Raw genomic sequence first — 24223 nt, forward strand, 5'->3', positions numbered from 1 at the left:
TGTGAACGTAGAGAGCAGTACCCATGCAAATTTTTACTACTGAGGACTTTTCCAGGGTCCACTTTAATGCTTGTTTCATCCAGGGACACCTGGGGAACTAGTCTTGGAGAACAGTGGGTTATAAAACCCCTTGTTTGCAATGTCAAACTTTTTCAGCAGAGTAGCCCCTTCATGTTTCCACACACCTGGTTTTCAAACAAGGGTGACTGCAGTCCACGTTTCCTACTTAACGGAAACGTGAGAAATTGCTTGCAAAAGCAGGGAATGACGCCAAGAAAAGAAAAGCAAAGCGGGAAGGGCACAACCACTCCGCCTGCAGTGCGAACGCGCCCGGGGATGCAGCAAAAGGGGAAGGTCAGCTCTGCCGACGCGCCCTCTGCGTAATGGGAGCTTCCTCGGCTAGGTAAGCCGGAATCTCTCCCCGCGCCTGCGCCGCCCCAGAGATTCGGCGCAGTGGACGTGGAAAAAAGAGGGCCGAGCACCTCGCGAAGTCTGCCGCGGCGGGCAAACCGCGTCCACTGCGACTGCGCGAAGGCCTGGGAGGGGTGGGGAGCACGAGAGAGCAGGCGACGCGCCTGCGCGGAGGGCGGCGTGGCGCGGCGGCGGGCAAGGGCCGTAGGGAGTGAGTGGCGCTGCGGGTGGGGCCGTCGGCGGCGCTGGTGAGCTTTGCGGAGCTGGGCGGTGCCGAGGAGGAGGAGGTGGCGGCCTGGGTCTGACGCGGCCGGGTTCGTGGGGGCCCTACTTGTTTATTTATTTATTTATTGTGGGTGCCTCCGAGTGTGCGCGCGCTCTCGCTGCTCGGCGGGGAGGGGGTGGGGGGAGGGCCCGGGAAAAGGGGGAGTTGGAGCCGGGGTCGAAACGCCGCGTGACTTGTAGGTGAGAGAACACCGAGCCCGTCGCTGCAGCCTCCGCCGCCGAGAAGCCCTTGTTCCCGCTGCCGGGAAGGAGAGTCTGGTGCCTACAAGATGGCGGACGGGGAGCTGAACGTGGACAGCCTCATCACCCGCCTGCTGGAGGGTGAGTGCGGGCGCCGGGCATCCCTCGCTGCCCTCGCTGCGAAGCCGGAGGGGCCCCTGCCCGCCCGGGCATCAGTCCCCGGGAGGGCGGAGGGGCGGACGAGCGAGGAGGGGATGGAGAGGCCGGGGGGCGCGGGCGGGCGGCCTCCGGAGCGGCCGTGCGAGAGGGGCTGGGCCCGGGGACCGAGGCCGACAAACCCATCCGCGGAGACAGCCTTCGGAAAGGGCCTCGGGACTCCCCTGGCCGTCTTGCTGGCCTTCGGTGACCCTTCCAAGGAGGGGGCGAGGGTGCCTGCCGCTGGGCATTGTGTGTCCCTGGAATGTGTATTTCTTCTCTGTTCTCTTTGTGCGTTGCCCTTGGTTGCCTCCGATTGTCGTTCCGGGAGTGGGTTTTATAAAAATCCTTCTTTTAGGTAGGACAGTTTCATCTACTATCCATTTTAAACCAACTCTTCTTTAAGGAAAAGATCGAATTAGCGGGAGTTTACGGACAGTTTTATTATTTGGCGTGGGAAAAAAAAGTGAAACAATGTTGATCGGGTTGAAGATACATGTTAAGAAAAGAGAAACATACTAATACGTTTGTTTAAGCAATTGACTTTGGGATTTGAACGTTTAACAGGTTTAAACGGAGTTTAATTACTGCATAAACTTAGTGAAGGTCTGTTGTAAAGCCTCTCTTGGGTTGAAAAGGTATTTGCATAGAAGTCTTCGCAGCATTTAAAGTTTTCCGGGCCCTGGTGGTTTTGATTAGTTCTGTGTTGGAGATAAGGGGGAAAGGAAGAGGTGGGCAGGCCAGTGTATCGATTCGTTGCAGGATTTTATGCAAAGTTAAACGCAGTTTTCTGCCAAAGGGTCCGTTTACCCTAAAATTTGCATTATCATTAATTGTTTTGTATATAGCAAAGAATTCAAGTCTTTTCAAACAATTTAGAGTCCTCTTTGTCAAGACATCGTCGAAGGATTACATATAATCTGTTGTTATTTCCTAAAAATTACCTGAAAGAGGTTGTTTACTATAGCGAAGCAGTATGTACTTATATTTGGAAAATCATCAAAGAAGATTATTTGACTTTAGGGGAGGGTACTAAGTTTCTTTTTTCAACTAAAGCTTTGGTATCTAAAATTTTTGAACAGTTTTGTGTGTATCCCTTGTGTAGTTAAATTGATATATTCGCCCCAGATATGAAAGCCTTCCAGCAGTCTGCAGACTGAATAGGAAGCAGAAGTTTTATCAGGAACTCTTATTTACCTTTCTTTTACTATGAAGTTATTCTTGGGAGGCCCCCTGGTGCTTGCAGTCAGTGTTCACTACTTAAGACTTTGTAGTCTTTCACAGATGTGAACATTGTTGTTGTTTTTTTTTTTTTGGGGGGGGGGGAATTGTACTTTGCATTATCATACGAGGAAAATATAGTTATTTTTAAATTTTTGTATCTTGATAGTCTTCAGAGTTTACCTTATAAGCATAAAATAGTAAATTTGTCTATTTTAAAATGTGCTCAATCTAGAACCTTTCAAGTCAGACAAATGCACCTTTTTAGGATTACAGATCCTTAAATAACTTCACTAGTGGGTTGAGGTTAATGGGGGAAAAACGGCACTTGGGAAAGTAGCCTAGTGATTTCATTGTGAATCCAACTTAAATGCTTGGTTCTGGTTTGGGGTAATCTTTTCTTTTTGTTTCAAGAACTCTAGACCAGATATGTTTTCCTGGTTTAGTTTAGCAAGTGTTTATTGAACTCCTCTGTGCCAGGCACAAGGAATCCAAAGATAAGACATAGTCTATTCACTCAAGGAGCTCCCAGTCTAAGCAAGTAGTGTTTCAGTTTTTTCCCAGCATCTTTGTTTTTATGTTTAAATACTATTAGTGAAGTTTCATACTTCTTAATCCTGTAGAAGCATATTTAGTTTGAAAGTGCCTCCCTGGGATTCTAAAGTATTACATGTTCCTCCCCACCTTCCCAAATCTAGACCATCTAAGGACTTGTCCAGAGCAGACTCAGATTTTCTAGTAATTATTATTAGGCTTCAAAGAAAAACATTGTCTACCTTGGTTTTTAATGATGATATGTGCTAATTAAACTTAACTCAGATTCAAGTGATGGAATTTTATAAAGCTGCCTAGCAAAATAGCCATGGTTAGATTTTTTGTTGCTGTTTAATGAAATTATGACCACCAAAAGATACATAATTAAAGTTAGATAAGAATAAATTTCAAGAGTTCTGTAGTGTAGCAAGTGACTATAGTTAATTATGGTACATTGTATTCTTGAAAAACTGTGAATATGTGCCCTCACCACAAACATAACCATGTTAGAGGATACATTTGTGAATTAGCTAGATTTAACCATTCCTCTGTATGTGTGTGTACACATATACACACTTTAAAATATTACTTTGTGAACAATAAAAATATACAGTGTTGTATTTTTTTTTTTTTTTTTGAATTGGCTGGAATTTCTCTATAATAAGGGAAAAAATTCAGCAGGACCTTATGTCATTTTTAAATGCTTATTGTAGTTCCAGAACATATTCCTGCTTCTTCTTTTTATATGTGTTTGTTGTTGTTGCTGCTGCTTTAGTTTGATTTTGGTATTGGGTATTGAACCGAGGAGCACTTTACCACTGAGCTACATCCCCAGTCCTTTTTATTTTTAATTTTTAATTTGAGATAAGGATCTCACTAAGTTGCTTAGGGCCACCCTAAGTTGCTGAGGCTGGCCTTGAACTTGGGGCAATCCTTCTGCCTCAGTTCCCAGAGTCACTGGGATTATAGGCATTCACCATCACCCCTGGCTCTTCATTCTTTTTTACTATATCTCTTCTAGTTTCTCTTTTGGTTGGTCATATCTAATGTATTTTTAGAGAGCCTTTTGGATATTTTAATAAATTTATGCTATTTAGTGTAAAATAATCATGCTGGTTATTTGGACAGTGCATATTTCTTTGTATATTTTCTTGGGTTAAGTTTTACTTAGAACTAAAAGCCAAAGACTACTACCACTTTATCCCCTGTGGTGACCCTGCTACCACATTTTTGTGGCTCACCATAGTGCCCTTGACTCAACTGAAACTTCTTTGTATGGGTAATCTGAAAAGTCCAGTAAAAAAGTTTTTTTACTTAGATTAGTTATTCTCTGAGGAGTTAGGGTAAGAGTGGGAGTATAGCAGAATCACCTGGGGTACTTAGTTCAAACTATAAATCTGAATTTATTTTTGGGGAAGGGAAATGGGATGAGTTGAATCTGATGCATTTGGGAGGAGGGTAGTATGGAAAACTGTTGCTGTGTGATTGAGATAGTGCCAGCTGTGTTGCCACCGACATGACCCATGTATTTAAAAACTAAGCTGATAATTATGTATCATGTATTCTGTATTACATATGAAACCATGTATTTGGGATTTGCCTATTTTCTAATAATGAAAGTAAGTCATTCTTATTGTAGAAAACTTGGGAATGGAAAAATGTAAAAGTGGGGAAAGGTTCCCCATAATTTACTGTATGATAGATAGCTTTTTAAAGTTTTTTTTTTTTTTTTTTTTTTTTTTTTTTTTTTTTTTTTCACACACACACACACAACAGGCCCAAACAAAAGCTTGTACAGGGCTTTATGTACCAAGTGAGTCACAGAATAGCAGAACTACATAAACCTGCATGGTAAAAAGATGTGTCTCTATTTGGAACCACTAATAGCTTAATGAAAACCTTGGAATATGTTTTGTTCTGCTTTGTTTGTTTTTTAAATCCATGTTTTTTAAATCCATCAGATGTTTGAATTTGTAGAACTGCTGTTATTGAATGTGTATCTCCTTTCCTTCCTTGTGGATCACATACTCTTCAGATTTAGTTAGGCTGACAGACTAAGCATATAGGAAATTTTCCTCTTGGTGTCCTTTTAAAGGTTGAAGAAAAGAAATGGATTTGCAAAATGAAAGAGATAAATGAAACCACATTAAAAACCCCTTCTTTTCAAATGACAGCTTTATTAAGATATAATTCATATATCATATAGTTTGCTTATTTGAAGTGTGTATTTCAGTGGGTTTTTAGTATATCCACAGAGTTGTATATCTGGCACCATAATCAGATTTAGATCTCTCTCTCTGAATTCTGGACATTTTATATAAATGAAATCTTGTAACATGTGGTCTACTGTGACTTTTTAAAAAATGTTTTGAAGTTTAATATATGTTGTAACATTAGCCCTATATTCTTTTCGTAGTTGAATAATATGTGGACATATATACCATTTATCAATTAATGGACATTTGAGTTGCTTTCCCTTTGGCCTGTTGTGAAAATGTTGCTCTCAACATTTGTGTACATGCTTTTGTGTGAACTTATGTTTTCCATCCTTGGATATATAGCTAGGCATGAAATTGCTGGGTCACATGGTAACTAGCATTTGAAGAACTAATGCCTTTATTGATAAAATTGTTTAATTCTGACCCATCAGTCTAATGATTAGGAAGTGCTAGTTGCTCCTGGCAACCTCTGCTTCCACAGTGAAAGTTGTATATAAATCTGAGGCTAAAGTTAGTAGAAAAGAGCAGGTTGATCACCTGAAGGTTATTTTGTTTCTTCTCTTGATTCTTCTGGATGAGAGGCTAGAGGAGGCATGAAGATGGTGGCATACTTTATAACTGATTTGTAGGTTAGTGAGTTCCTCCCATCTTGTTAATAGTTCCAGCAAGTGAGGGAATCTGACAGTTTGAAGAAGTAGCCCAGAAATGTTTTTATTTTATGCTATTTGAATGCAATATTCATGGGGGATTTAGAGAACTACTTAAATTTGAGACAGGATTACATTAAGATTTAGCATTAGTGAGGAAGATAGTAAATTGTGTCTAGTAGATTTTTTTCCTTTTATATCCCTCTTCATTTTTATCCAGTGGCATGTATTCTCAGTTATATCAGCCATAAAATACGTATAGAGAAATGGTAAGATACTCTAAAATATTGACTAAAATCCTAGTGTTTCTGAAACAAAGGGTAATCCTGGAAGTGTGGGATATAGGGAGGCAAGGAGAAGAAATGGTTTGTAAATATCAGTGGGCTTGGCAGTGGTTTGGTGGGGTGGGAGATGGGGATTTCCAATTGAGTTTTCTGTGATTTAATTTTGATTGGATACAAATTTATGCCATTAGGCAGAGACTGTTGCCTCTCTAGCAGCTGTAAATAGCCATTTTAAGGTTTATTCTTTCTGAAAAAAATAGAAGATTGATGACAGTAGGAGAAAAAAAGTTCAAGACCAAAACTCTTCTTTTTCTTCGTATACCACTCACCTTACTCCCATTAAATTGGTTCTCAAAAGCTGTGGTTATTAGTAGGTAAAATGTAATTTTTACACCTCATTGTTTGAAGTATACCCTCTAACAGACTTTTCATCATATTGATAAAATGAAAATACTTCAATGGAGACAAAATCGATCTGTTTCTAGAGGTACAAAGACCAAAAAGAAGTTTATTCTGAAGTGTAAATCACTAGTAGCTAGCATTTTCCTGGTTTGATTTAAGAAATCAATCTCTGGGTCTAAGTGGGTTCTTGTCATACAGAGGGGAAAAGGCAGTGGTAGCCTTACTCTGCTTCTGCAGTGTTCGAAACTGGAGTAGAGTGGTTCATGAGGGTTTGTGTAACCTTCCTGAAAGTCATTGGCCTCAAGGGCCTCCCTTCCCAAATTCACCTGCATTTATGCAAGGACAAGTAGAAGTATTAAGTTATGTGCATAACATAAAGGGATATGCCTTTCATTCTTGATGCATACCCACACTGTGTAACTTGAGATTTTGACATAGCGTATTTCACTGTGAAGGAATTTTATTCTAAACATGTTCATCAGAATATCCCTTAGTAATAGAAGTTCCCATCTGGTCAGTTACAGGTGACCAAAATAATACTTTCTTTTAGTACTTGTCTGACACCATTTCAGTTTCCCCAATCTTATTTCTTATTTTCAAGGTTAAGAGAAATCAAAAAAGTTAACTTGTCAAAATAAAATAGATTTAAGGATATTTGGTATTACATAGCTTTCTCTGATTTTATATCTAGCAGTTTGAAGAAGTAGCCCAGAAATGTTTTTATTTTATGCTATTTGAATGTAATATTCATGGGGGATTTAGAGAACTAAATATAAATCTTTAAACTAGCTCAATATAAATGTCTTTAAATAGTAAATTAAAAAGGAACCTTCATAGGTACTTCATGTATGTTGTAATATAACTAAACAACGTGTATGTTGTTTGATTATCAGATAATGGAGCCAAAGTAGTGAGAAAAAATGACCAAATTTCTGAGTGGGAAACTTGCAAATTGTTAGAAAATAAGGCCTAAAGTAGATGATGGAAGGGAACAGATTTTGTGAATTTCAGACCCCAACTTCATGTGAATACTGAATAATAACCAGATGTTTACACAATTAAATGCTTACCCAGAAAATATCAGGAAGTATTGATACAGTGGGGAAGCCATGTTGTATAAAGGTTAAGGATACAGGTTTTATGTGTACCTTAATTTCAGCTCAGCTTCAGCTTATTCTGCATATTGAGGATGATAATAGGTACCTAGTTTATAATGTATGTGTAAGATTAAACAGGTAAGTCACTTCAAACAATTCTTTTTTTGGGGGGGGGGGTACCAAATTTCTTTATTTGAAGGAATGGTACAAATTAAAGAACATAAGTGGATGTTTTGGTACAACTTATAGAAAAGGTAAAGGTAACCCCAATATGCATGCACTGCCTTGGTGACCAGGGAAGTCACTTGCACGGCTCTGGGAAAGTCAGGCTGAGGTTTAGCTCTCCTTATCACTGTCTCCCAGGGTGTGCTTGTCAAAGAGATACTCTGCCATGCCCGATTCTGGGGCTCCCGTCTTGCGCAAGTTGGTTACATGGTCACCCAATTCTTTGATGGATTTCACCTGCTCATTCAGGTAATGAGTCTCAATGAAGTCACACAAGTGGGGGTCATTTTTGTCAGTGGCCAGTTTGTGCAATTCCAGAAGTGACTGGTTCACACTTTTCTCCAAGTGCAAAGCACATTTCATTGCATTGAGCCCACTCTCCCAGTCATCACGGTCTGGTGAAGGAAGATTCGGCCACCTCGTTGGTTCTGCAGCTTCATCAGTTTCTCAGCATGTTCCCTCTCATGAGATTGGTGAAGAAAATATTTGGCAAAGTTCTTCAAAGCCACATCATCACGGTCAAAGTAGTAAGACATGGACAGGTAGACATAGGAGGCGTAGAGCTCCAGGTTGATCTGGCGGTTGATGGCAGCCTCCGCGTCCTGGTGGTAGTTCTGGCGCACCTGCGAGGGGGCGTGGTAGCCATGAGAGGCGCGGAGCTGGAGCGGTGGCAGAGGCCTGGGGCGCTGTGAAGAGGTGGCGAAGGGCTGCTGGCTCTGAGCGGCGGCCGGGGTGGGGGTCGAGCACCGGGAACGTCCAAGCACTGTTGAAGCAGGAAACCGCGGCGACTCTCAAACAATTCTTGACACACAAAAACTTAGAAAATGTTCACCGTTATTATTGCTTAATACAAGCCTGATGCCGAGTTGTACACCTTTCCTATATGATACTAAATTTTGAGAAGGCAAATTCTTCCTAGTACCTATTTAGTGTGTCTTTCACTTTGTGGCATACAACCACAATTCATATATATATATATCACACATTACTTTCCCATTCTTTTTATCCATAGTGTATTATCTGGTCTGTCATACCAGTATTGGGGCTGAACAGGGAGAATTATTTCTGAGCAGAATAACATGGTGCAAAGTTCTTTTAGATGATGTGTTATACAGGTTTTTGTTTTGTTTTGTTTTGGTCCTGGGGTTTGCATTCACAAGCTTTACCTCTGAGCTGCATCCCTAGTTTTTTATTTTTTGTTTTTTTAATTTTTATATTGAGACTGTTTTTTTGAGGTTGGCTTCTAACTTGCAGTCCTCCTGCCTCAGCCTTACAAATTGCTGGAATTACATGCATGCCTGGCTTGTGACTTTCTTTTGACTAGGGACTAGGTCATTAGATCTCAAACTTGGGGCTGCTTTACGCTTAGCCCCCTCATACTTTTTAGAAGTATTGAGGACAAAAGCTTTTATTTATATGAGTTATTGATAAATAACTTATAAATAAATATCTACTTTTTATTTCATTTAAAGTAGTAATAACCTATAATATTTTAGCATAAATAAAAATAACAGAATGCTGTCATATTCATGTAGATCTCTTTAGTGTCCATTTTCATAGAAGACAGCTGAATTCTCATTTCTCCTGTCTAATTTGAGACTCTGGTTTGGTTGAGTATGTTAAGGAAATCTGCGTTTATAAACATGTAATTGGAAAAAGGAGTAATGCTTTTTAATAGTATTTATTAGATGATTATGAGTATTGTCTGGTATTATATCAAAATTCAGCAAGTGGTAGTTGTTTTTGTTCTTGTTTTTTGGGGGCACTAGACCACAGAGCCACATCCACTGCCCTGTTTTGTATTTTATTTAGAGACAGGGTGTCACTGAGTTGCTTACCACCTTGCTGTTGCTCCTGTCTCATCCTGTGGAGCCGCTGGGGTTACAGGTGTGCACCACCACACCTGGCTGTAGTGGTAGTTTTTAAAGGTTAGTTGTAAGGTGAATCTGAAAAGATACCAATGAATTTTTTCTCTATACATTGAAGTCCATTGATTTCATACTTTAAATGAATCTTTCTCATGACTTTGTAACATGCATTGGTCATTTGTAAACTGGTCCCTGAATTGTGTAGATTTCCCAATGTCCACACATCATGTACAATACTAACCTGTTAAATCTCAAGTTTTCAGTTCAACTATTTCAATGAAGTTTACAAAGGTAAGTTAAAATAAGTTTCAAATCATAATCTAGAGCTTATAATAATCTAGTCCTTTATATTTTCATATTCATACACATATGGAAAATATATTTTTACGGGACTTTGTTATTGACTTATTATTTTTCTTAAAAGAATAGAACTGTAAAAACAGTATGTATTTAAAAAATTAGTATAAGTGGTATGTTTATTGCTCAATTTTTTATGGGTGTTCCACATCTGGGACTATGGATTTTTAACAATTACATTTGTTAATATTATAACAGAATATCATCAGAAGAGTCCTTAAGTATGGAAAAGCCAAAGAACTAAAACAGTCATGCAAGTGTTTTTGAGACAATATAACCAATGTGTCATGGTATGCAGTGGGTACTTTCCATTTTATTGTATAAAACATTAAAAAGATGTATATTCAAGAGTTAAGGTTTAATAAAATCAATCATTTTTACTTCTTCATCAAGGGCATTGTTGGTGAAGCTGACCTCTGTGTTTTTTTGCAAGTGCATGTTAGTGAACAATACACAGTGACTTTCAGTGCTGTTTAGTGCCTTTGACTTGATGTGTGTTGAGGTACCAGTGATTTTACCCACTGTAGCTTTTGCACCATTGTTGCAGATGCTAACACCATGAAAAACCAGCTCATATTTTGAAAATAGTATGGCTAGGACACTCTTATGAAATGTCCAGAGTTCACCTCTTTGTTTTCCTGTTTACTCTTTTCTTATTATACCAGCTATTTGTTATTCACTGTGCCTGGAACGATTTTTTATTTATGATGATTCACGAACCCTTGGAGAATTCATGGAAGTCATAGGCCTTCTCAGAAAAATATTCATGTACATACCTACACAATGTTACAGATGGTTTGGCATACTGTGCAGTTTATTGGGCAGACTCAAGATGAATTGAAAGTATGGCAACTGCCTAATTCTTCAAATTAAAACCAAAATTCCACATTTTCATTAGTTGTAAAAAATTTTTTCCCCATTACCAGGGATTGAACCCAAAGGGTGTTTGACCACTGAGCTTCATCTCCAGCCCTTTTTATTTTTAGGCAGGGTCTTGCTAAGTTGCCAAAGCTGGCTTCAGCTTCCAACCTGTGATCCCCATGCCTCAGCTTCCTGTGCCACTAAGATTATATAGGCGTGTGCTACTGTACCTGGCTAGTTGTAAAATTTTTAATTGTCCTTTTTTGTTGCATACAGACAGACTTTTGTGCTACATACAGACAAATTGACCCCACAAATTTAGAAAATCTAGATTGACTATCATCAGTTAGTATATAACCTTGAGTGAATGGGGGAACAGGGTAGAGTAAATGGAAGTTAAAAATCAGTGGTTAATGAAGATTACTAAGATTCCATCAGGCAAACATGTATAAGGTGGAAGAATTAGTTTTTTTTTTTTCCCCTTGCTATCCTTCCTATTTTAGAGACGGTAATTCTAAGTAAAAACTTGCTGGAGAAAGACAGATTATTAGTGAAACATAACACTTAGTGTATATACAACACACACAAAGCATTATCATACACCCTTTGTAATTTAAAAAGCAAGCCTGCATTGGGAATTTTTTTACACAAAAAAGTTGGAATATAATGGTCGAGTATAATTTTTTATAACAATGAGAAAATGGAATTTTTTATAAGAGGATAATATTTTGCTTAATTTAGGTTCAAACTTAGTATTCTCCATCCAAATTGCAAGTGGTTATCTGGATAGTGATCTGTAATGAGATTTTATGCATTTCATCTTGGAAGATGTCTTCACACAGATTAAAATTGCCAAATATTACTGTTAGTCTATGAGCATATGATTTTAGTTGAGCATATTCATCATTTATAGAATTCTCTTGATATTTGCCATTTAACGTATCATTACTCTGAGATTAAATACCTCCAAATAGAGAATTAGGTAGAAGCTCAACTGCACAGTTAAAAAGATTTTGATGTCCAAAAATTTATTTTGTTCTTGAATGGAGGTCTGAAGAATGCTATATTTTGAGCATAGAAAATACATCTGCTGCTTTTTTGTGGGGGAATAAAGATCTCACTTGTTACAACTTTTGGCATCATGAGAACAGCAGAAAGCAGCTTGTTTATGATTCAAACAGGGTTACTTGTTCTCAAATGACTGACTTACCACAAAGTATGTTTACAAATAGGGTGGGGTTTTTTTCCCTTACATGTCAGGGTTGAAATTATTAAGAAACATTACCAGGTTTGCAGCTAAATCTAATTCCTAAAACTATTCTGTTTGATAATAATAAATTCTTCCCATTCACAGAAATTTCATTTCAGCCCTAAGTTTAAAAAAAATTACAACAAAGTTATCACTGCTAGGCCATGAAACTGCTATGTTGATGGGGCAAACCAGCATATTTAAGAGCAAGGGAAGTTAACCATCAATACTACTAGTTTAATAATATATGATATATTAAGATGCTTTTCCACAGAATAACTGCACCATAGTGTTTAAGCACCCTACATTTCACAAGGTAAAATTGTCCAACTACGTCTTTTTCTGCTCCATGTGTATTTATATCACTATTGGTTAACAATATGTCTTGGGAGATTGTACTTCAGGTTGTACTAAATTTTCTCAGCTTATTTGAAAATATTCTTGCCTGTAGTTGTTCCACACACACTACTCTTAGAGCTAACTTTTCAGCCACTTCAAATTCAGCATTGGCTCCTTACATAAAGAAGTATTGATGATATCTGTCAGTTTTCAAGAACCAAATAAAATCACTCAAAATCATTTGTCTTGTTTAAAAATGTTATTGATCTGAATGTCCTCCAGTCTTCAATTACCATTCTTACAGAAAGGCTAATAGCTTTTAAAATTTATTGTCTCAAATTTCTTTGACTTCAAATCAAACACAAAACTATCCCACCATTGGTAAAATGGCTTTCCTCACTTGACTAACAGATGAGCCAGTTGGAAGCTTTGGTTGTGCTTTTGTGTGTGTGTGTGTGTGTGTGTGTGTGTGTGAAGAAATTCTACTGTGATGAGCCAAATAAGTGCCTGACCTTATTCAAATAAATAACAAAATAAATTTCATTTTGGTCTTAAGCTCAACATTCAGAGTCCTTTTTTTTTTTTTACATTGAGTATGCACGGGTAATAAAAATAAATAAAAGTAAATAAAATATCATGGTATAGCAATAAGCATAACACTTGATGCTATCAAGTTATAGCTGCATCTCTGTAATATGTAGTACTCTGAACAGTAGTGCCACATGTGGTTTCTATTGCAGCTACTCAACGCTGCTGTAGTAGCATGGTAGCTCATTGATAATACATAAATAAAAAAGTGGTTGTGTTTCAGTAAAACTTTATTTATGGACGTAGAAGTTTGAATTTCATGTATTATTAAAAACTTTATTATACAATGTAAAAGTTTTTATGTGTAAAATGAAAGAACATTTTCTTTCATTTTGAATTTCCCTAGTCATTTGAAAAATGTGTATTCTTAGGTGACAGGCCAGTAGCCTTAATGGGCCAGATTTGGCCTTCAGGCCTTATTTTACTAAATCCTGGTGTAATTTTTCCACCATTCTTATGTAAACATGTTGTGTAGAGAGATTACCTTACTAGGATTTAGGAAACTTGGATTCCTACCAAAGTTGTATTACTGATAAATAAAGTAAAATAATGGGGTTAGGACCCATGGGACCTAATCCTTGGCAAGATATACCTCAAAATTTTTTACGTAATCTGAATTTCTAGTGTGTACCCAATAATCGCATTTTATGTGCTTCTCAGTTCTTTCTTAAGCAGCTATCCCATTGTTGAAGAGCAACCAACATAGAAAAATTTTTAGGGGTTTTGATCTTTTGACAGAAGGGAAGCACACAGTGTGAGCTCACCATCACCTTGATTTTTTTCCTGGAGGCATTTCTTAGTTTGTGGCATAGGAGAAAAGATCCCAAACAAAATGTGGCAATCTTAACTGATCTAGAAAAGATAGATAGAAATCTGGGGCTGCTAAAGTAGTTGAATCTTAATTCCAGAAGACAAGGGAATAACACAGAAACTAGCCTCAAAATCTGCAGTTAGACCAGGTACAGCGGTGCACACCTGTAATCCCAGAGACTTGGGAGGCTGAAGCAGGAAGATGGCAAGTTTGAGGCCAGCCTCTGCAACTTAGTGAAATCCTGTCTCCAAATTAAAAAAAAAGAAAAAGGCTGAGATGTAGCCAGTGGTAGAGCACTCCTGGGTTTAATTCCCAGTACCAAAGGGAGGGAAAACCTGCAGTCCATTCATTCTGAAGTCATTAGGTCATTAGCTGACTTCAAAGGTACAAATGTACAAGAGAAGATCCTAAGAAAACCAACAGAAAACAATAGCTGGGAACCTAAAGATCTGAGCAATTACCTTAGCATTCTCTTAGTGCCAGAGTTTTGAAGTTGAAACTTTACACAAAGTTAGAGAAACCTTGTTACATCCTAAGTTTTCTGCTGAGACTCTATTATGGCCACTCTCTATAGATTGTGGGCAGAACTGAAATAGAAGAGCTCTCAAGAAAATGTGAGTGAGTCATTGCTACTCTGCTAAAAGAAACAACTCTTTGAAGGAAGACATCACCTAGAATTTTACAGTGTTTCATTCATGATCCAGTATTTCATTCAGCAAAATGCCATAGCACATGCTAAAAGGACTAAAATTGACCAGAAACAGATCCACAGATGATTCAAGTATTAGAATTATCACACAGGGATTTTAAAATAATGATTAATATGCTCATAATAAAGAGGAAGAAGATAAAGAATTTGATCACACTTGGAAACTACTATAATAACAACAAAAATAAAATGACTACAACTCAGAATTTGGTTGTTGGGTAGTGTGCTAGGAAAAAAAAAAAGTTCAGTAGAACTTATTCAGTGCTGAGAGAACAAATGGAGGAAAAATGCAAAAAAGAGAATGAAAGATACGTGGACCCAGTGGAAACATCTAATGTATAATAGGAGTCTCAGGATACAGTCAGAGAAGAAATACCAAGAAAAATGTATTCCTAAACCAGAGAAAGAAATGGAAACACAGATTTTAAAAGCTTTGTGGCTTCCAATCAGATAAGTAGAAAGAAAACCATATTGAAATCAGTCATAGATTAATTGCCAAAAACTTAAAAGAAAATCAGAGAAAAGATGTCTCCCTTCAAGAAACTTTAATAATATGTCTGATCTGTCACCTAAAGCTATGGAAGCCAGAAAAGCATAGAACAGTTGCTTTAAAACACTGAAAGAAAAAATGATGCTAATATTAAATTTTAAATCTAGTGAGCATATCCTTTAAAAGTAAAAGCAAAATAAAGATAACTAAAGCTGAGAATTTATTGTTAATAAACTGACACTAGAAAATACTATAGGAAGTTCTTTATGTTGAAAGAAAATAATGCCAGATTAAAAACACAGAACTACATAAGGAAATGAACAGTAAGAATAAGTAAACAAATCTATTTGAACTGTTTAAAATAGTAATTGTGTCTTGAAAGGTTTAAAATATGTGAAAATGATAGGTAACAACTGTAGGACCACTAAATGAGAAATAAAAATATATAACTAGGAAAGTAATAGACAAGAAAGTGGAATAATACAAAATTTACTCCCAAGAAGTGCCAAAAAGAAAGGAATAGGGAACAGATGGTGCTAGAGAATGATATGGGCCAAATATAACAATATTATGGGTGCATAATATTGTTATATCATGTACATGTATTAATTTGTAACTGAATCCCACCATTATGTATAGTTATAATGCACCAATTTAAAAAATGGGGGAAAGAACAGATGAGTCAAACCCAACTTTGTCAGCAATTATAGTAAATATGAAGGAGCAAATATTGAAATTAAGATAAAGCTCAGAAAACTTATAAACTGTTTACAGGGGAAGTATTTTAAATGTAAGGACATGATGAGTGGGTTAAAAAAAAAACAAGAAAAATAATATCATGCACCCCATTAACCAAACTATATTTATGTTAGGAAGAGCTGTACACTATGAAGTACCACTAGAGTAAAGCATAATGCTTAGAGGGTAAATATAAGGGAAGATATAATAATCTTACATTTTTTTAATGTATCCAATAATATAGACATAAAATAAAACAGAGTTGAAAGATTTAAAAGGTTGAAATAGATAAAACCCACAATCATAGTAGGTTAATGTACTTTCTTAGTAACAGGTAATACAAATAGGGAAAAAAAATCAGAAGAGTATAGACACCTCACTGGACACAGGCTTTTCAAGTATGCATGGAACATTTGCTAAAGTATACCATTTAATGTACCGTAAAATAAATCTCAGTAAATTTGAAAGAAATCAAATTGCAGGCTTCATTTGTAGTAACCTAGAAATCAGTAATAGATGACAGCAGAATCCTTAGATAGTTGGAAATTAAGTAGTATTCTTTTACATCTTATGGACCAAAAAGATATAGCAACAAAAGTGATAAAATATGTTGAACAGAATGATAAAGTATGTGTTGAGGTGTGTGTGATTGCAGCTAAAAACAGTGCTTAGAGGTTTATGTATAGCTTTAAGTATAAGTATTAGGGAAAAAAGGCTGGGCCTTAAGCTTCTATTTCAAAACAATAGAATAAGCAAATTATCAAAGAAAGTAGGAGTAGGGAAGTAATATAAATCAGATATTTTTAAAAATGAAATTATTGGAAAGTATTAATTTTAAATCTAGAAAGGCTGGAAAAATTGAAAACATTACCATTATCAGTGAAGATAAAGGAAACATCACTATTAAAAGAGACTAACGAAGCAGAACAAATAAATGCAATATGTAATTTTGTACTCAAGGACAGGAAAATTCTGTAGAGGGCATGTTTGGAACACTTGATAAAATTGTGGTATGTTCTTTTAAATATTTGTGTCAATGTTAAATTCCCTACACCAGAGAACTTGTATTGTGGCTATCTGAGAATATTTTTAGGAAATAGATACTGTTGTATTGAGGTATAAATGGGTGTGATATATGCAGCCTATTCTCAAATGGTTCAGAGAAAGGTAATACGTGTATTTTTTTTTAAAAAAAAAAGAATAGTATAAATGATGCTAATAAATTTAACTATATAAATAAAAAACTCATTTTGATTAAAATTGGAATGTTTATATTCCCACATTCTAAGGCTTTATAAAAAGCTGCATCATTTAAGACAGTGTGGTATTGATGTAAAAATAGATGAATAGTAATGGAGTACCAATATCCAGAAACAGACAGTTGTCTATGGTCACTTGATTTTCTACAGAGCTGCCATTGCAGTTTAATGGAGAAAAGAATGATCTTTATGATAAATGGTACTGAATCAACTAGGTATCTGTATGGATAAAAATTAACCTTTCACCTCAAACTATATATACAATTAGTGTGAGATGGATTATAATATGAGAAATGGGCTACAACAATAAAGCATCTAGAAGGAATCACGAGATATTCCTAGTGAAGGTGAAGAAAGGATATCCAAATGGCATTAATCATATGAAGAGGTGCTCAACAACCTTAGTCATTAGGAAATGCAAAATTGTAATTTCAGTGAACACCAGTATATTTAAATTTAAAAATACCCATTGTTGGCAAAGATGTGAAGCACCAGTGTTGGTGGGATTATACATTGGAATAACCATTTTGGGAAATCACTGGTATCTGCTAAGTTAATTAAGCCTTCTGTGACCCATCAGTTTCACTCTTATACTATAGACATACCCAAAAGAAATGTGCATGGATATTCAGAGCAGTCATAGTAACCCCAAAATGGAGATGATCCAAATAGAGTAGTAAATATATTGTGGTATATTCATATAATAGAATACTTTATTGCTAAAGAAAATTACATGGTTGTATCTCACAGATATAATAATGAGCAAAAGAGAATATATTTTTGTCTAAAATTCTAAAACAAATCAGATTATAATGAAATAAATAAGTGACCATGGGTATTACTGTTGATTAGAACATAAGGGTACCTTCAGGGCTGCAGGAAGAAGTATTCTATGTCTCAGTCTGATGGTTATTCAGGTGTATAATAGTTAAAAATTCATTGAGTTATACATGTAAGATTAGAATACTTTAGTATTTGTATGTAACACCTTAAAATATTTTCTTTTTAGTAATAGTGTGGTAGTTACTTACTGTGACAATTTACCAGGCTTGAAATAATTATATACTGAAATCCCCTCCCCACCCCCCGGTAAACTTTTGGTCCCAAAAGTCTATATGGCAAAGTGGAAAGGGTACTGACCTTTGAGTTTTAAGACTGGTTCTAAATTGTTCTCTCCTGCTTTTCACTTCTTCAGTCTTGTAAAACCTGGATGTCAGTAACTAATCACTGTTACTGAATAGTGAAAGTAACTTTTTGATTCCTGGAATATCAAAAGGACTAAATGAAATGGTTGATGCAAAGTGCTCTCTACCTTATTTTGCTGAACATTTGGCTAATTCATTTCTAAGATTTGGTCACTTATCAAAGACTTAACCTTTGGAAGAACCTTTAGTTTCTCTGACAGTATTTCATTGACTTTTAAAATATGATTGATTATGGAAACATGCTTTTTAGTGTCACCAAAGGGGGGAAACCAATGGCATTTACAGTCATATGAAGGTATTGATTACAAAATAACTCACAATTTTAGAGATATGATTGGGGGCAAAGTACATCTTAGAATCAGTGAAATATGGGATGTTTTTGTGCAGTTTCATTTTGGTAAATTTTAACTCTTGTAGATGAGCATGATTGATAAAATTGAAGCATTTTAAAGCTCTGTAAAAATGTTAGAGAAAGTAAAATAATAATGTGGATACTTTAAATGGACAGATTGAAGTGACTCACACTAGTCTTTTTACTTTCTTAATAATAATTGCCATCAAGGGCTGGGGTTGTAGCTCAGTGGTAGAGTGCTTGCCTAGCACATGTGAGGCATTGGGTTAGATCCTCAGCATCACATAAAAATAAATAAATAAAGGTATTGTGTCTGTCTACAACTAAAAAAAAATATTTTTAAAAATTGCCATCAAGTTGCAACTAAATTTTGATAGCTTCTTTCTCCTCCTCCTCCTACCTCCTCTTCCTTCCTCTCCTCCTTTCTCTTCCTCCTGTTCCTTCCTCTTCTTCCTCCTCTTTCTCCTACTCCTTCCTCCTCTTCCTCCTACTCCTTCCTCCTATTCCTCCCTCCTCCTACACCTTCTTCCTCCTCCTACTCCCTCCTACTCCTTCCTCTATCCTCTTTCCTGCTCTCTTCCTCTCTCCTCCTCCTCTCTCCTCCTCCTCCCTTCTCCTCCTTCCTCCTCCTCTCTCCTCCTCCTCCCTTCTGCTCCTTCCTCCTCCTCCCTTCTGCTCCTTCCTCCTCCTCTCTCCTCCTTCCTCCTCCTCTCTCCTCCTTCCTCCTTCTCTTTCCTCCTTCCTCCTTCTTCCTTCTCCTCCTCTCCTCCTTCCCCCTCTTTCCTGCTCTCCTCCTCCTCTCTCCTCCTCTCTCCTCCTTTCTCCTCCTCCTCTCTCCTCCTTTCTCCTCCTTTCTCCTCCTCTCTCCTCCTCCTCCTCTCTCCTCCTTCTCCTCTCTCCTCTTTCTCCTCCTCCTGCTCTCTACTCCTTCCTTCTCCTTCCTCCTCCTCTTTCTCCTCCCTTCTCCTCCCTTCTCCTCCTTCCTCCTCCCCCCTCCCCCCTCCTCTCTCCTCCTCTTCCTTCCTCCTCCTCCTTTCCTCCTCCCTTCTCCTCCTCTGTCTTCCTCTCTCCTTCTTCCTCCTTCTCCTCCTCCTTTCTCCTCCTTCCTTCTTCTTCTCCTCCTCTCTCTCCTCCTCCTTCCTTTCTCCTCCTCCCTTCTCTTTCTCCTCCGTCCTCCCTCCTCCTCCTCGTCCTCCCTCTTCCTTCCTCCCCCCCCCCTCCTCCTATTTTAGAGACAAGGTCTTACTATGTTGCCCCTGCTGGCCTTGAATCTGAAATTTTTCTGCCAAAGTCTTTTCAGTAACTGGGATTACAGGTGCACACCACCATGTCCTGGCTTTGAGTATTTTTTTTTAATAATAACCAGTGTTTCACTTATCTTGTCTATTGGTATTACATTTAACAACTAACACATAGTAGGCTTTCAAGTATTTGTTGAATGAGTTTTAATAAATTTTTAGAATAGTCACTTTTAGCTGTTTATTTGTCATCTGAAAGCAACCAGAGGCCTTCAGTTTTTCAAGAGTGATACTAAAATTCCCCCCATGTAAAACTCATGTGATATTAATAATTGTTTCTGAAGCCAGGCACAGTGGTACATGCCTGTAATCCCAGCAGTATGGTAGGCTGAGGCAGGAAGATCTGAGTTCAAAGCCAGCTTCCGAAATTTAGTGAGGCCCAAGCAACTCAATAAGACCCTGTCTCGAAATAAAATACAGAAAAGGGGCTGGGGTGGCGATTTAGTGGTAAGCGCCTCTACGTTAAATCAATCCCCAGTACCCAAAAAAGAGAATTATTTCTGAATCTAAGCTAATATTCCAGATACTTAATTGAAGGTACAAAGCTAGATGTCTTTTCTGGTCTTGGATAACCAAAATGTTCATTAGAAACAAGTAATTGAAATTTGAGAGGTATTAGTAATGAAGAAGCTATGTTAAGTTCCTGTAATAAAAGCAGTTTTGTTGATTATTGAGTTTCGGAGATAGTCTTACTAACTCCGGCATGTTTGCTAATATTCATTTGTACATTGCCTCCTTTTATCTCCTCCTTGTTACCTTTTTATTAATGGATTAATGAAATATACAGCTTTTAAATATGAGGTCCTGACTTCTTTAAGCCTGCCTTCTTGACCTGACAAAGGAATTGTAGCAATTTTTAGTAAGAAATGTGTGTACTTAATTATAAATGGAAAGTAATAGGGATGTGTAGAAATACAAATCTTTTTTTTTCCCCTTCTTTTTGACTGTCACTTCAGTTAAGACTGAGAACTTAGTGTATTTAAAGATTAAAGGGAAAGAGTCAATAGAGATGAATATAAAAGGGAATGATTGCAAGTTTGGTACAGTAGGACAAATAACTACCCTCTGTATGTACCATTCTATCACTGCAGAACTTACTAGAAATCATACTATTTTGCTCACTCATGTGAAAAAATGCTTTACTTCATGTAAATAGCCTTTTAGAGGTCTTAATATAATATCTTATTATGAATATGATATAATAAAATTTAATGAACAATCTGGCACATTTTATGCTTTTTAATCAAATGGAAGTAGTGCTTGCTAAAATTCTTGGTTGCTGATAATATTTCAAGAAAGTATGTGAAGCTAAATCATTTACAGTAACTTTTAATCTCCCTTTCCTCATAGCTACTAAGTTCTAAGTGATGCTATTCTTGCCTCCTACTAGATGCAGGACTTGTTTTGATAAGCGAATAGGCCAGACCTTTGGGGGTGCTTTCTCTGAAACCTTTTAGGTCTCTTGGGCTGCTAGACCTCAAGTTGGCCCCTGAAGAGCAAAGAAGAGGATTATATTTCATTGGCAACAGACTTGAGGAACTTTATTGGATCTAGCAACATTGGAGATAGAAGCCAAAAATCATAGAATAACCTTCTCATTAGCCATAGGACACCAGTGGGGTAGTTAGCTCCTGTGTGACTCTTCTGAACCTCAAAATAGGGTCATAACTTTTTTTTTTTCAGGATTATTATTTTATGTATACACTTTAGAAAACTGACCATGTATTCATTGTTTATCAGTACGAGGATGTCGTCCAGGAAAGATTGTGCAGATGACTGAAGCAGAAGTCCGGGGCTTGTGTATCAAGTCTCGTGAAATCTTCCTCAGCCAGCCTATTCTTTTGGAATTGGAGGCACCACTGAAAATTTGTGGTATGTAAATGGATAAAGTTGAAAGCAAGTCTTTCAAATCATGTTTTTCTTCCCATATTTATATTGAAACTTATTTTCAATTATAAAATTGAAACTTTCATAAAATGATGTTATAGACAACAAAATATTTGTAGCATTACAACAGAAAAAAAGGTTCCAGAAATCATAACAAATAAAGAGTCCTTAGAAGTAAGAAAACAACAGTACAATAAGAACAAAAGATACGAAGAGGCCAATCTTAGAAATAATAAAATGGCCACTAAGCAAAGTCCTCACTCTACCTCACTTATAATCAGTGAAATGCAATTTAAAACAAGTCCCAACCAGACAAGGAGGCCCATGCTACGTGGGAGGCTAGGGCCGGAGTGTTGCAAGTTCAAGGCTAGTCTGGGCAACTTAGCTAGACCTGTCAAAAATAAAAATGACTGGGGATGTAACTTAGTGGTATAGCCCCTGCCTAGCATACTCAAGGCCCTAGGTTCAATCCCCAGTACCACTAAAAAATTAAAAATAAATCAAGTCTCTTATTCCAATCAGATTACCAAAAAAAAGTTCAAAGATTGATATTTAATGTTGTCAAAGATATGGAGAAATGGCATTCCAGTACACTACTTTAAAAAATGTATAGAATTTAGAGGATCAATACAGACCAGTATCCATGGTCTTCTAATTTTTTGTGGGTTTAAATTTATGTTGCAGATTATATTACTTTATACATTGTATTTGTTCAGTGTCTTTTGGCCAAAAGCATAAAGTTATGAGCTTTTAAGTCTAGTGATCTTGCTGTTGCAATGATTTTTATTCTCTTTCTTTGTGTTTTATATTAAATCATGCACCTGATATTACTTTGTGTAGTGCCCAGCAAATAAGAGATATTAGTATTAATTGAATAAATTAATTAGCTTAGAGTAATATCTGTAAGAGGTAGACGTTTAGAATTCTCTAGAAATGATCATTCCCTTTTATGAATTTAAGTGAAGCAAATGTAATTATAGATGATCTTAAAATGATTTATTATTATGGGGCTGGGGATGTGGCTCAAGCGGTAGCGTGCTTGCCTGGCATGCGTGTGGCGCTGGGTTCGATCCTCATACAAATAAAGATGTGTCCGCCAAAAAAAAAGTAAATATTAAAAAAAATGATTTATTATGCTCCTCAATTTATGATAGGGTTATGTCCCAATAAACCCATGATAAATTGAAATAACTTAAAGATACATTTATGCTGGGTCTGGTGGTGCAGGCCTGTAATCCCAGCAGCTTAGGAGGCTGAGGCAGGAAGATCATGAGTTCAAAGCCAGCCTTATCAAAGCAAGGTGTTAAGCAACTCAGTGAGACCCTGTCTCTAAATAAAATACAAAATAGGGCTGTGGTTGAGTGCCACTGAGTTCAGTGCCCCCCAAAAAAGAAGTATGGACTAAAAATACATTTATACACCTAACCTACTGAACATCAAAGCTTAACAACACAGTATGCTGTGAAATATCAGTTGTTTACCCTTATTGCATGGCCAACAACTGGGAGCTGCAACTTACTGCTACTGCCTGCCATCTCCAAAGAGTATTGTACCACTTAATCACTAGCCTAGGAAAAGTATGGTTTCTACTAACTGATATTGCTTTTGCAGCATCATAAAATTATAAGTAAAACCATCATTAGTCAGGTACCACCTGTACTTTTTAAAGGTACTCTTTCAAATGTTTTTTTAATGTAAAAATAACTTAAAGGTATTAGAAGTTATTTATACTGTGTATTTCTTAGTTCTTACTATTAGATCAAAGTAAAAATATTATACAGTAAGAGTAACTATATTATCAGTTATATAAAAAAATTGCCCCCAAAGTTTGTGGCTTACAATATTAACATCCCACAGTTTCTGTAGGTCAGTAATTGGCACAGCTTTGATAGTCCTCTGGTTCTGGGATAAGGATTGTCAAGGTTCAATAGTGAGAGGATTCCGTTTTTTATAGGCTGATAGACTGAGGGCCTCAGTTTCAAATGAACTGTTGACCAGAGGCCTCCCTCAGTTCTTTGCTGTATGAGTTTCTCCATAGACCATTGACAGGGAAGAAGGTGTAAGAATGCAAGCAGAAGTTGTGATCTTTTATATCCTAATCTTGGAAGTATTTGCCTATCTCATTTTTGTTGTTTTCTATAAGTCACAAGTCACTAGGAATAGCCTTTGCTTAAGGGGAGGGGATCGCACAAGAGTTTGAACATTGGGAGCTGTTTTGTAGCAGCTGCTTGTGACAGTAATCAATTTTTCTAAAACTAACTTTTTCTGTTTTTTAGGAGATATTCATGGACAGTATACAGATTTACTGAGATTATTTGAATATGGAGGTTTCCCACCAGAAGCCAACTATCTTTTCTTAGGAGATTATGTGGACAGAGGAAAGCAGTCTTTGGAAACCATTTGTTTGCTATTGGCTTATAAAATCAAATATCCAGAGAACTTCTTTCTCTTAAGAGGAAATCATGAATGTGCTAGCATCAATCGCATTTATGGATTCTATGATGAATGTAAG

General features: G+C 37.0%; 1 protein-coding gene and 1 pseudogene across 2 annotated transcripts in view; one reads left to right on the forward strand and one right to left on the reverse strand.

Annotated features, from left to right (window-relative positions):
• The first annotated feature begins 549 nt into the window (after positions 1–549).
• Ppp1cb (protein phosphatase 1 catalytic subunit beta) overlaps positions 550–24223 on the forward strand; it is a 42149-nt gene continuing 18475 nt past the window's right edge. The window contains exons 1-4 of one of the 2 annotated variants that reach the window (XM_046441551.2): positions 550–659; positions 877–1017; positions 21565–21696; positions 23988–24218. In XM_046441551.2, coding sequence (XP_046297507.1) covers positions 966–1017; positions 21565–21696; positions 23988–24218 — 415 coding nt within the window. In that variant the 5' untranslated portion in view covers positions 550–659; positions 877–965. Of the gene's footprint in view, positions 726–876; positions 1018–21564; positions 21697–23987; positions 24219–24223 lie in introns of both variants that reach the window. The other variant, XM_046441549.2, reaches the window with a different exon arrangement.
• LOC124090815 (ferritin heavy chain-like) lies at positions 7650–8879 on the reverse strand (annotated as a pseudogene).

The sequence above is a fragment of the Marmota monax genome, unplaced genomic scaffold, assembly GCF_021218885.2.
Source record: "Marmota monax isolate L192 unplaced genomic scaffold, Marmota_monax_Labrador192_F-V1.1 WCK01_AAM20220418_F8-fsc00010, whole genome shotgun sequence".
In the NCBI taxonomy this organism is placed as follows: Eukaryota; Metazoa; Chordata; class Mammalia; order Rodentia; family Sciuridae; genus Marmota; species Marmota monax.